This window comes from Lithobates pipiens, unplaced genomic scaffold (assembly GCF_037356315.1).
Source record: "Lithobates pipiens isolate NorthernLeopardFrog02 unplaced genomic scaffold, aLitPip1_a1.2 Scaffold_30, whole genome shotgun sequence".
Taxonomy (NCBI): Eukaryota; Metazoa; Chordata; class Amphibia; order Anura; family Ranidae; genus Lithobates; species Lithobates pipiens.
Window position 1 is genome coordinate 8,067,446 of NW_027507791.1, and position 14,274 is coordinate 8,081,719.

Sequence of the window (14,274 nt, forward strand, 5' to 3'; positions counted from 1 at the left end):
GTCTCCTCTCCCCTGACAGGATGTGAATCTGTGTATTTACACACACAGATCCACATTCCTACTCTGTCATGAGCAATTGCGGGTGCCCGGCAGACATCACAGCAACCGGGTACGTGCATCGGCTCCTCAGTGACGTGTACCTCAGTGTACCACCAGGAAGCCAAGGATGACCTATGATAAAGAGCACACTGGTGACATCTATCATAGAACCTGGTCCAGGAGGCAGGACTTCGTATGACAGAAGCCGCACTGGGTAAGCGGGAGATCTCCGCTCTGTGTTATCCAGCAGCTTTTCTCTCTCTAATCCCCATGCACTGAACAGACTGCATTGATGGGCTATGGTGAGGCTGCATTGATGGGCACTGACAAGGCTGAGCTGATGGGCACTGGTGAGGCTGCATTTATAGACACTAGTAAGGCTGCATTGATGAGCATTGGTGAGGCTGCATTGATGGGCACTGGTGAGGCTGCATTGATGGGCATTGGTGAGGCTTCATTGATGGGCATTGGTGAGGCTGCATTGATGGGCACTGTTGATGGTGAGCTGATTCGTGGATTAATGGGCCACTTGACTAGACTTGCCCCCCAGGCCTAAGGCTGCCAGCCCTCCCCTGAGAGTATGGGGCGGTTCCATCACAATGCATTAATATGCACTTGGGTACATAAGACTTCAATAAGATGTAATTAAAAGAGTTACAGATGGTGCCAGAACAGCATTTCCCCATTGGGTAGATTCCCCGCCAGCTCCTGTCAAGGTGACATTGTGCCACCCAGGAACAACACAAGCACTCATAAGGACTGGTAGATGTTCTGCACCACTCCCTCCGAGTCCAGCTAGTGTGGTAACAGAGTCTTAAAAGAAAAGTGACATCATATACCAGATAGATATGGACAGACATTTCCAAAGCCCAGCACTACCTTCTCACATTTTACGGTCTAAATGACAACCCATATAGATCTTCACAAGCTAGCAGACAGGGGAGTGTTCCTCCTCTGACCCATTCAGCTGTGTGTGTTGTAAATAGAACAGCATGATCAGATCCATCTTGTTGTAGAACTGGGGTTTAGCCTCAAGCATGCCACCTGCTGGCGGCAATGATGAATCTTCTTGGGTGATATTCGCATAGCGGACCTTGGTCAGCAATATTTTTAAGGCTACACAGTCTCTAGTGGCACAATAGCATTTCTCAGATTAAAGCAGTGGTTCTTAACCTCGGGTCCATGGATCCTTAAGTGGTCCATAGATGGGTTTCCAGGGGCCCGTGAGGGTCAGATGAAAAACAACACTTACATTCACTATACAGACCTCTCCCTCATCCCAATCAATGGTTTCCCATCAAAAGATATAAATTTTTAAAACGCACCCTGCCGCTGCTTATAGCGCCGACCACTAAGTGTGTCTTGACTCATTCTTGACCCATGTTTGCCATTTAAATTTGTACCATTGTTCTCTGCACCACTGTCATCTTGTGCCACTCCCCAATAGCAAGGGCTAATTCTCATTTTCTAGTAGCAGTAGATTTGAGCAGAATTAAAAAAGTTTTCTTCATTTGCATCAGATGATTGTTTTTCATTTTTGTAATGAGAGGCCATCACTTTTTGCATGAAAAGAGGGGAGTTTTTTGTTAAAGTGGAACTTTAACCATTACTTGATAAAAAATAATGTTCTTTAGCAAGGAACATATATTTCACATGAATAATTCTGCCACCGAAATTAATGAGCGCTGTAAATTGCCTCCAGCATTGCTCCCGTTTCTTTTTGCTGGAGGCTGCCATTTTTGCTGATACCCAAAGCCCCCGTACAGCAGTAAATCTTTAGGGGGTCAGCAGATCGGACTCTAGTAGCTCTGATTTTCAACACAGTGTATTACTGGATTTTAAACAGTAAAGGCACTTATTTTTAAAAAGGGTTGTAAAGTCTTGAGGTTTTTCATCTTAATGCATTCTATGCATTAAGGTGAAAAACCTTTTGTGCTGCAGCCCCCCAGAGACCCCCCTTTTATTTACTGGAACCTGTTCGTTACAGCATCGAGGACGAGCCCAGCAGCTCCAGCCGCTGTCTCGGGTTCTCATTGGATAAATTGATAGCAGCAGGAGCCATTGGCTCCCGCTGTTGTCAATCAAATCCAGTGACATGGGAGCCAGGGGGCGGGGCCGAGTCCTGCTGTCTGTGTCAACGAAAGCTGCAGCAGGTCTCGGGATCGCGCCTGCATGAGTGCCCCATGGAAAGCTGCTCTCCGTGGGGGCACTCGATCAGGAGGGGGAGCCAGGAGCTCCGCCCGTGCACCCCAGAAAAGGAGGATCAAGCCGCTCTGTGCAAAACCCTTGCACAGAGGTGGTAAGTATAACATGTTTGTTTTGCTTTTTTAAATCAATCTTTACAATCAATTTAATACTTTACATAGCTATACCTGCAAAATGGGCCAGCCTGGAGTGATCTAGCTGGACTTCATTTTCTAACTCAAGTTCCACTCCAAGATTGTTTACTTTATTCAAACGTCCGATATGTACGAGGCAAGCTAATTTCAATAAAATAAATTACAAATATTCACTGCATGCAACGTTGTATTTATGTGAATATTTCTGGGGAGGGGGGGGGGGGGGGATATCCATAGCTTTCATCAGATTCTTAAAGGGGTCCCTGACTCAAAAAAGGATAAAAACCATGCACTAGAAGAACTCCTGAGATGGCCAGCAGGGAAAAGGTCCACGGAAAATAGTAATGAATTAACCATTGAGAGAATTGCTCAGTATATGTGATTTTTTTTTTCATTACTCATCACCTATTGCCCCTGTAATCCAGAGGGGTGACATTGGTGAGGGTCATTTGTTGTGTTTTCAGCACAGAGGATCCATTGTTGTAGGGAAGGAGGCCACTGTACACTCCCTGATGAGAGAATAAAAACACACCTGGCTAAAAAATATGGCACTTCCATTATCCATCGAAAATGATTATCTGGCCCAAGAGTACTATTTAAAAAAAAAAAAAAAAAAAAAAAAAAACACACCTAGGGCTTTTTAGATGTCATATTTCACATAAAAGCATAAAACAAAAAGTCCTAAAAAAATGAAATGACATAATTATACAATGACATAAAAGGCTTCCAGAGGGCCACAAACATCAGATACAGCAAAGCAGTGGCGGCCACTCCATTAGGGGCGCAGCCCCCCTAATCGATGAGCCCAGCCGCTAATCATGCAGGGTGCCAGACTCATGGATTTCAATGGGGGTGTTTCTTTATTTTTTAAAGGAAATTATTAGAGCCTGAGGCTCTAATTGGCTTCACAAAAGAGTGGGCTTGGGGCAAAGGGCACTGCACCCTGAGCTCACCCAGCTGTGTGACAATAACAAATGAATATTGCTTCTCCTCCCGGGCCAATCAGGAAGCTGCTCCTGAGACCCGATTGGCCGAGAGGAGAAGCGATCATATTGGTCGTAGAGGAGGAGACACAGTGGGAAGCCACCAAGGAGGAGGAGATGCAGGCGGAAGCCACCAAAGCTGCCTGTGACCTAGATGGGGTAAGTGTGGGGCTGGTGGGTGAATGGGCGAGCGACGGGGGAGTGGTGGGTGGTTTACTGAATGACTGGTTTGATTGACGGACTGAATGGGGAGCGGGTGGTTTGCACCAGCCACCACTGCAAAGACTTATCATAAGTGCATACGCAACCCCTTTATCAATACCCTCAATAACCCATTGATTAGCAAGTTTTCACATCTTTACAATCCTGAACATAAACCGTTAAAAGTTCTTTCCTCATTTTAAAGCCAATTCTTGCATGGAGATGGGGACAATACCCAACTTCTGTTTCCCAGGTCAAACATCGGCTTCATCTGGAGATATGGAGGCCATATAAATCTATATAAAATATACACATATACTAACCATATAGTAGACCCAAGCCCTATTCCTATTCAGGGGAGGTAGCAACAGAGTTCACTCTTACTTTTTTTGGAGAGGGATCCATGGTGCCCGTTGGGAAGATTTACAACCCAATTAGTGTACGAATCCTGGAAGTGGTATTCCAAGGGATGCCTTACCCCAATACATTATACATGCAAGAAACACATCACAAAAGGAAATATGCATCTGCTGCGGCTACCATTTTGGAAAAGTATATATTTATTGGACAAATAAAATCAATAATATGACAGGGCAGTGTAAGACCACCCCCAAATAATTGCTTATACCACCAAACTCTTTAGAATTATTTGCTGGCTCCTGTGGTAGTAGTATTTTGTTCACTGCTATCTCCTCCTGAATGGGAATAGGGTTTGGGTCTACAACATGGTTTGTGTTTTGTCCCTTTAAACATATACTGTAAATCTCCTGAAGAAGATAAAGCCTAAACATATACCCAGTAAAGCTAAAACGGAACTAAAGTGTGTGAACTGAAGACCAGGTCGCATGCCCTACAAAGATGGAAAAACCGATGTCTAATGCCAAAAAAAACAAAAAAAACATTAAGCACTAACCGATATATGGTGCTTTGGGTGGGAAAAAAAAGGAGGGTCCCTGTCCTAAAAGCAGGCCATACATGGGTCAAATTTCAAAAGAATTTTCATTCGAATTTCGAACCATTCATTATTTTTTTCAGCAAAGGCGATTTTCATGTGGCCATCGAATTTAAGTGGCAGGTTGGAAATTTTTTGAAAAAAAAATAAAAAATTTGAATCAATGATTGGAGGAGCGTGCAAGAAATATAATTGATAAAGAAATGCGCATGAACGCAAGAAAATAAAATTCCTGAAAAGAAAAAAAAGATTCCCAGCCACAAAAATTGTTTTCTGTAGAAACATTAGATGGAATCGAAGGCTTGATTGGTTGAATTTCAAAATCAACGATGGCACCATCAGATCACAGAACGCACTAAATTTCAGATTTTTTAAAAAATTTGTTTGGAATTTGACCCTACATAAGACCACGGGCTTGAATAAGTTGAATTCACCTGATGAGAGTGGAACGTGAAGTGCCCCCTAGTGGGAGCTTCAGGAATGACAACCCGCATCAAACCAACAGAGGTAATTCACCTTAAGATGTTTTAGAGCCAGACAGAATATGGCAGAATAAGGAGGAAATTAACTTGGGAAGAGAACAGGTCTTGGACCTCAGGACATCCTTTTCTCTGTGCAGCACAAGAGGGGGTTCTTTTTAGGACAACACCACAATGCAGTCATGGCACATAGGTAGGCAACCTCACAAGTAAGGGTAGACAGACACTTATATCCCCAGTTCAAAGGACAGTTTCTGAAGAACAAAAGAAGCCAGGTGGGATCCCACAGTGTCATTAGGAAATGTACATGGGGAATAAGTGAGTGATAACTGGTGGAAAGTTCTAGACTAAGGAAAAGAAACAAAAAGGGGATGCAATTTGACTCCTGATAACACTCAAGATCCAGACCAGACTAGAGAAAGACAGGGCTTGCCCCAATGAGTATTTCCTTGAATGGAATTTCCTTTTTTTGCACCATGAAAAATATGCATTTCAGGTGTGATAGTAGACTTTGCATGAAGCAATTTCCTAGGTTTAGCATAAGCCCTTATTTTTCAGGACCTGGTTTTCAAAAGTCAGATTGTTAAGGCCAGCAACTAAAATTGGGGAGCTAAACTGATTTTTGGGAGAGAAAAGCTTGAAAATTTAGGAAGCCCACAGTTTCTGCCAAGGGTTAGACAAAGCCTGTGTACTACTTCTGCCTGGACCAGTTTAGTTTGATGAGAATCGCTGGAATACCCTCTCTTGATCCTGCAGATAAGGAACATGTTTCAGAGAAGGAAAGATTAGGATCAACTTATCCCATAGAGTCCCAGAGTATCCACTGCAAAGGCTAGAGAATCTATGGGCCTGGAGACAATCTTTCTCAGTTTTCTGGTAAAACTGGAAGTGAGTAGATCCATATCTGGCATTTTAAGACCGTGCCCCCACCCACAGCAGAGGTCTGGAAACACCTTGAGGTGAAGAGACTATACTCCGATGATGACGACTGAGGAAGTCCATCAGCTAATTTTCGATGCCGGAGATAAGCACAGTGGACAGGGCTGGGCTGTGAAGGTCCACCCTAGCAAGAATCTTGTCTTACGAAACCCTATTTGGATGACCCTGCAGTTGAGAAGTCAAATGGTCAAACCATAACTGAATTGCTTTGAGCTCCAGAACATTAATCTAGCATGAACTTTTTCCTGCAACCAAGACCCTAGCACCAAGAGAGTATCTAGTGTTCCTCCATACCGGCTGGCATAGATCATGAGAATCTTCCAAATCAGGGAAAGGAAGGATACTCTGACTCAAGTGCTGAACTCAAGATCCACCAGGTAAGGGTAAGTCTGATTTTGTGGGTCAGGCATACAATGGGCAGGCAATGGGCAGAAACTGAGCGTGCTTGTCCCTTACTGCCAATTTGTTAAGCTGAAAGTGGGCATATTGAATGGCTTTGAAATAGGCCACCATTATTCCAAAAGCCTCATGCAACATATCCCACTATGGAGATGCCCTGAGAGGGAAGCAGAGCAAGAACAATGGCTAGTACTTTGGTGAACACCTGAGCTGCAGGGGACAGACCAAAAATGTTAAAAATTTTGTGTCCACAGTAAACTGCAGGTAGCATTGATGTACCAGGAGGATGTGAACATGCAAAGGGCCATCCTTGATGTCCACAAAGGCACATGATCAACCAGATGGAGGGAAAAAATATGTCTGACTTTGTAGATTCCATGCAAGAGTTGGTACCCAATGAAAAGTGTTGAGAACCTTTAAATGCTGTATTGTTAAAATGTTTACTTGGGAATGGCGAACAGGTTTGATTAGAAACCCTGAAGAGGTTCTCCTCTGGAACAATGTCAATGACACCAAAAGGTGAAATGTGCCAGAGAGTGGTGGTCCATCAAACATGGTAGAAATGTTGGCATGTTAGACAACACGAAGCAGGGCATAGGCAAAGTTTAACATTTTTGTGTGATGCCCCAGGATACCATATTTTTGACCAAGAGACATTCCCCCCTCTCTGAAAGTGGCGCCTCACCTCAATGAAAGGATGACGCATTTGCGAATACAGAGTATTTGACTTGTGGAGGAGCTGAGCTCCAGGCTTGGCGTAGATACCTACTACACCCTGGAAGAAATAAAAAGTATCTTTCCCAGCCTCAGAGGTAGAGGGTTACCGAGCTTTACTTTCTGCGGCAAAAGAGATCTCTTCCCAATGGTTTTGCCCTTGGTAAAGTTGTCTAGGAATGTGCCAAGAGACGTTCTTTAGTAAAGGGTTCCACAGACCAACATTCAAGCCAATGCATGTACAGATAGGAGACCTCAATTGGATGTTGGTGCTATTACATCCACAAGCCCAGCAACATAGGCGCAATGGAGGAATAAAGAATCAGGCAAGATACAGTTAGGATCCCTAGTCTATCCTTAGACCAGATGCCCAGGGTCTGGCAGCTTAGCCTGGTATCCATTAAAGGCTGTAGGGCATAGGAGAAGAAGTCTTTAAAACAGGGGAAGCCATCACAGGCACAGTCAGAGGAACAGCCAAAACCACTATGGGAAAGGCCCTTCTCAGTGATCTGTGTTATCCTTGACCAAAACTGAGGATCATAAGCTGGAAAGACCCACAGGGCTACAACCCCTTGCAATCATGATCCATCATATGTGTCACTGTTCACTATGTTCCCCCCAAACCTGTAGGGAAAGGCACTGGCTCTATAATCTGTTAACTATAGTCTCTAGTATGCTTCTGCAGCGGTGGTCTGGATGGCCAACAATACAGTACTAGAAAGTACCAATGCAAGACTAGGATGCGCATTCAGACAATTTTCACTGATCCGTTGAGCATACCGCCTATGGAGTCTTCAGAGACATGGTCCTGCCAGATGGCCCTGGACCTGTAAAGTGCTCTGCGGCTAATAGAAGAACCTTGATTTTAAAAAAGTCAAGAAAAGGTTTTGCTCCTCTCAGTGGAGGGAAGACGTCCACTTTTCTGGGACACTAGCAAAAAAAATGAAGCATGCTGGGAGTGGGAGGGGCTATGCTAGGCCCTCTATGCAGCTTTGTTTACCAGTGTCCAATCTCTTGAAGGCGGCAGCATGACCCTATGTAGTGGAAGTACTTCATTCTGAGTCACCTAATGTACGATCAATAAAAAAAATTATTTAGGACTTATTGTATTACGTTTTTATTATCAATATGTGTTTTAGAGTGTTGAGGTCACTTGCTAATGGTTGCAGCTTTTTCATGTGTATTTTTAGGGTGATATATTATTCTTTGGTATTTATTTTGTATATCAGTTTTGGTTGGTTGTAAGGTCCATAGCAGCGCACAAGTACTTTATATTTAATTTTCAACTTGAAACTGACTGTTCTTTGCACTTTTCAGCTGTTTTCAAATCTACACAGTGTCCGTGAGCCCAGGGGCTTTTTAAATGTCAATGGCGTCATCTAGCAGAATTTGTTAGTATGTACCTAAACATAAATTAAATTTGTTGTCGCAAATGTTCCTATAATGTTAAATCCCCCTTCAAATTTGTTGCTTTCAAATAAATCACGACGTCATCATGCATACTGCTGGTCGGGCGGTGTTGCAGGTTTTGTGTTGGATTTAATACGCTTTATGCATTTAAAGTCTTGTGAGTATCTAAATAAACCCTTCAGGTTTTGTTGATGCAGGGCCATGGGGTTTTTATTTTTTCAATAAGGCACATATTGATCAAATTGTGTAACTACTGGAGTCCTCAGAGTGTGTTGAAGCCATTTAATGGTGTCATATGCCAGATGAACCCCCTGTGCTGATGTTACTGAGACCATGGGTTTAGGCCTTGCTCATTTTTTTAGTGTGTTTTCTGTTTTTCAAAAATGCACTACAGTCCATTTAACATCACATCTTTGCATTTTATGGAAAGGGCCAGGGACTTTTTTCAGATTTTTGGATCCATAGACTTCAATGGATCAAAAACATGCATTGAAAAATGCTAAATGTACCTGGAATATGCAAACTGCAACGTGCATAGGTGTGAACCAGGCCTTAATCAACCCAGACTTTATTGACCTCCTATGACAGGTATTCTCAACCAGGGTTTTGTGGAACCCGAGGTTCCTCCAGAGGCGCTAAGGGATTCCTGGAGCTGTGGCCGGTTGACCTCCATGCCATGGTGCCTCCATGGTTCCAGGTCCAGTGCCACATGGCAGATCCAGTGGTATCACACCAATAAACATTTAGCAGTCCTATGGCATTCTGATCAGCACTGTAAGGATTTAATTCTTTCTACTGACCACCAAAGTAAGGAGTATTCTTCCCGCTGACACCAGATTCATTTATTTTTGCAGGGGTTCCCAGAGACCTGAAAATTATTGCAAGGGCTCCTCTAGGCTAATAAGGATGATAAATGCTGCCCTATAACTTAGAGATCTGCTACTTCTGGTAAGAAGTTTGCAAATATGAAGGTGGTGGAGCACTTTGAGAGGCACTAAACAAAGTAATAAAAATGTCACAGCCCCAGCGTTGAATGTTTTGTGGACTATGAATTTTTAGTGGGACTTTTAATTGCATATAAATTCAAGCACACAAGCACTTTATATGGTTTTCGTAATTTATTATCTATTTGGTTTTACAGCTTATGCATTTGTATTTATGCTAAAGTGAGAAGTTTTTTTATGCATTCCATGCATGAAGGTAAAAAAAACCTTCTGAGTGCATCCCCGCCCCAGATACTTACCCGAGCACCATCTCGTTCCAGCGATGTGCAAGAGAGCCTAGACTCTCTTTCCTCATTGGCTCACACAGCAGTGGGAGAAATTGGCTCTGGCTGCTGTCAATCACATCCAGTGGGCCAATAAGGAGAGAGAGAGGGCAGAGCCAAGCTGCACTCCATGTGTGAATAGATCATGTCCATTCACAGGAGTGTGGCTCAGGAGCGAGCCTACTCGAGTGCCCCCAAAGCAAGAGGCTTGCTATTGGGGGCACTTGACAGGGAGGAGGAGCTAGGACCATCACTGGGGTACCCAAAAAGAATAGGATTGGAGCAGCTCTGTGTAAAACCTCTCTTTACACACAGCAGATAAGTATGACATGTTTATATATAAATATATATAATATTTAAATCACTTTAATTATCTATCATGGTACCACATTAAATTATTTATTGAATTGTCACATAGATTTGTATTGATTGAAAAAAAAAAAAAGACGGGATGCTACAGTCGTGCAATGTGTTCTATTGGACGCAGTGGGAGGAACATAACTAGGGGAACAAGTGAATGACCCCATATAGGATTTTGTAATGTTTTCAATGGATCAGGAGGGCCAAGTAAAGAGGAATACATTGTTATCTGAGCTTAACACTCTCAGCTATCACAAACAGAACAATTAATATATTCCTGTGAAAACATCAGGACGTAAAAAAAAAAAAAAAGAAAGAGGACCCGTCAAAAAAAAAGTCCAGATAGAAAACACAACATTTTACGCCAAAATTGTTTAATTAAGCCACACAGGGCTCATGTATGCAGTGGGGATCCCATCTGTTATTGCTATTCAGAAACAAGTGTAATCCTGGCTACTATGGCTGCTGGGGAACATTGTATTGTTCACTTAAGGGTATATTTACAAAAATGTCACAGAGCCATTCATCCTGTGAAACTGTATTGCCTGGGATTGTGGGCAAAATCAAATGTTATCAAATCATTTTCTCCCAAGGTCAAATGTATGAACCAGGATAATACCAAATTATTAAGTATACAATAGACAGAGCTGATGACCATAAGAAATATATTCTTATCTAGTATGAGCTTCAGCTCCATCTAGTGGCCAAGGTGCAGCGTTTTCCTGATTACATGCAGTTTCAAAGGGCAAATAAATGCATATATATATATATTTTTTTTAAATAAATACAGCCCCTCCTTTGGGCACCTGCCTTTTGGGCCGTCATTTTGTCTTATCTAGTTGCCCTGGTGGTGCAATAAAACTATTAGCAATTTAGACCTTTTTTTGCCATTTAGAGCTTTTTTTCCCCCCTGTTCAGAAACAGGTTTAATAAACTGGGGTATATTTATTAAAACTGGAGAGTGCAAAATCTGGTGCAGCTGCCATAGAAACAAATCAGCTTCCAGGATTTAGCCCAGGTTAAAACTGAGGGCGGGGTTGATTTCAAACTGGCATTTTAGGCAATTTGACAGACATCTGTGCGGCTTCATGCACCGATGTCTATTGAAATGAGATCTATGTTTCCGGGGGAAGGGTGTCAGGGACTGCCAACATCCTAATATATATATAGAAAAGGTGGGCAAAGCACTGGAATAATCCTATTGGACTTTAACCACTTGCCGACCAGCCGCCGCAGTTTTACTGCGGCAGAATAGCTCGGCTGGGCAAAACGACATTATGTTACGTCGCTTCGCCCTGTGGCCACTAGGGGCGCTTGCCCGCTGCTTGCCACCGGAGCCAATGCGGGTGCCCGGAGGGCACAATGACTGCCAGGCTCCCGCAATCGCTTGTGCCATGAGAACCAGAAAACGGAGAAAAAAAAAACAACCAAAAAATAAATAAATCGCTATTTAAAAAAAAGGGGGGGGGGATACTAATTATAGCAAAATGTACAAAATATTGTGTTTTTTCAAATGTGTCGCTTTTTTTGGTTTATAGCGCACAAAATAAAAACCGCAGAGATGATCAAATACAACCCAACAAAATCTCTATTTGTGGGGAAAAAAAGGACGTCAATTTTGTTTGGATGCAACATCGCACGACCGAGCAATTGTCAGTTAAAACGACACAGTGTCGAATCGCAAAAAATGGCCTGGTCATTCAGCAGCCAAATCTTCCAGGGCTGAAGCGGTTAAAGGCAGAAAGTTGAGTAGTAAACAGTCGAATAAGTTTAAAAGGCAAGCCTTTTAAACTTATTCTACTGTTTACTACTCAACTTTCTGCCTTTAAAGTCCAAGGGGATTATTCCAGTGCTTTGCACACCTTTTCGATGTCTATTGAAATCGCCCCTGAAGTCGCCAAACGTAGTGCGGAAACTACTTTTGTGAATCGGTGTGGTCTTGCAAAGTCGTCCTCGCAACGATTCAAGCGGTGCCATTTCAGCGGTTTCGCATTGATTCAGACGGTGCCATTTCGGGCAATAGGCTCCGATTTTGCATGCCAAATAGGCCCGGTGTGACAAGGACTTGATCTCAAAGCTTAATTGAACAAGCTGAAGCTAGAAGCTGATTGGCTACCATGCACAGCTGCACCAGATTCTGAGTGCTCCAATTTTAGTAAATCCCTCCCATAATGTATGCTGGCTAGAATGGCTAATCACTGGGGAATTGTGTTTCGTTCCCTGAATTGCACCTCCTTGGGTTACTTTCCTAATTTATCTTACTGTAGTTGCACTGTTGGTGTAATAACACTATAGGAGGTAGACATATGTATGCAGCTGAGACTTCTACTTTTAATTGCCATTCAGAAACAGGTGTCATCTACTCTCTATGACTAGTACGGCTGATTGCTGGGGAATTTTGTATTGTTTACTTAGTGAATTGCCTATACATTTATCTTACAGCAGTTGCACGGATCGTGCAGTTAACCTGTAGGAGGTACGCTCAGTGTGTATCCACTTATCCATTTATAGCTTGCAGGGCTGATACACAAACATGAACTCTGACACTCTTATAAGAAGATAAACACTTACCTGCATTGTTCTGCCCAGTGAGGACTATCACTTACCTGCAGATCAGAAATTAAACAAGCTCGCTCTCCTTGAAGCCCCCCCCCCTCCCCCAAAATTAATAAAACAAAACAAGGAGATCAAAGCCCCTCAAATATCAGATCAGGAAGATCAATTTTTATCACCACACCAATCATGCAACACTGACGGGGGCGTTTGGTTCCGCTGGAAACCCACAAATCACTGCAGTTAGCGGTTTGGACACTAGGTGGCAGTATGACTGCACAGATACCTCTAGGCAGAACCAAAGCCCCCCACATCGGCCCAGTGCGGAGTACTAATTCTCCCTTCCACCCATAACTATTCCCAGAGAAGAACAGCAATATGCAAATTAAAGAAGCCCAGATCCAATAAAACAACAAGAGAGCGAGATAGAACAAAATGAGAGTTGAGGGTATAAAACTTACTGGAGTTACAGTTTATCCTGATACAGTCTAGATGGGGAAAAAAATAAAATGAAAGATGAATTTGTATCCTTCAAGGTTACAGCTGCAGTCATCCAAAAACAGTGAGGTCCACCCTTCCGGGGACAGACACACGCAACAACAGTGGCCATTTTATATCTCTACCTGTGCTGAGAGGAGGTAAGCGCAGTAGGAGGGGCTAGTGTGTGTGTGGGTCAGAAGGCACCCGGTCCCAATGGCACCATGAATAGGATGGTGTATGCTTTACAGAGTAATTAAAGGTTTAGGAAAGGTGTGCCATAAAATGTTATCTATGGGGGGGGGGGGGGGGGGGCACAGTGACGGGTACAGCTGCTATGGCTGCCGTGTACCCAATACCTCGCCATACAGAAATGTGAGAGATCTGCAATCTATAAAATGGCCACGTACAAACAACAAACCGCACGAACACATTGCTCCAGAACCCCCAGTCACCTTCAGGGGGGGGGGGGAGGGAGGGGGACTTTTCAAGGTCATGGAGGGATTAGGGTCTCCCGCTGCACTGCTTTTGGTCCTACAAGGCTCGGCTGTGTCCCTTCCTGACAGTCTGTAGAGCAAATGCTACCTCCTAACGTGAGCTCTCCGGAGGGAACATCTGAATTGTGGATGTTATGTCTCTCCCTCCACCTGTCTGAGATAATTCTCCTCACTGGGGAATAATTACAACCAAATCGTTTCATGCTGATCAGAATTAAATTTAACCGTTTACATCTGAAGAGAGAAAAGCAGCATTGAGGGGACCTCTAATATAATGTGACCCATGTAGGATTTCTGCACCAGAGAGCTCCTTCAATATAACGCTCCTTCCTATAGGATATCCCTATACCTTTCCTAGAGAACCAACAAAGTGCAATTCTATCTTCAACAGTGCGCTGTAAGCTTGGGGAACACGGCTATTCCTGATGGAATATTGTGGCTCTGAGCTGTTTCGTGCGATTTGGTTTGCTATGTGTCGTCAACCGCAACAGAAAAGTGGGAGCAAACAGCCTCAGAGAACCGGTGAGACCAGCAAATAGCAGGGACATGGGACTTAAAGGGCATTAAAACACAAGAAGGTAGGGCAATGGGGCCTGGAACCAAAAAAAAGGAGCATCCATGAGATGCAAGGTCAAAACCTCTGACTTCAGGGTTGAGAAGGTGGG

At 43.4% G+C, this 14,274-nt stretch overlaps 1 protein-coding gene across 8 annotated transcripts in view; it reads right to left on the reverse strand.

Annotated features, from left to right (window-relative positions):
- Positions 1–14,274, reverse strand: part of NRXN3 (neurexin 3) — a 464,077-nt gene that overhangs the window by 374,302 nt on the left and 75,501 nt on the right. For 7 of the 8 annotated variants that reach the window (XM_077463585.1, XM_077463586.1, XM_077463584.1 and 4 more), the window contains exon 6: positions 13,097–13,123. The exons of the other annotated variant lie outside the window; for it this stretch is intronic. In XM_077463585.1, the coding sequence (XP_077319711.1) occupies positions 13,097–13,123 (27 nt within the window). The remainder of the gene's footprint in view (positions 1–13,096; positions 13,124–14,274) is intronic. 8 annotated transcript variants of the gene reach the window in all.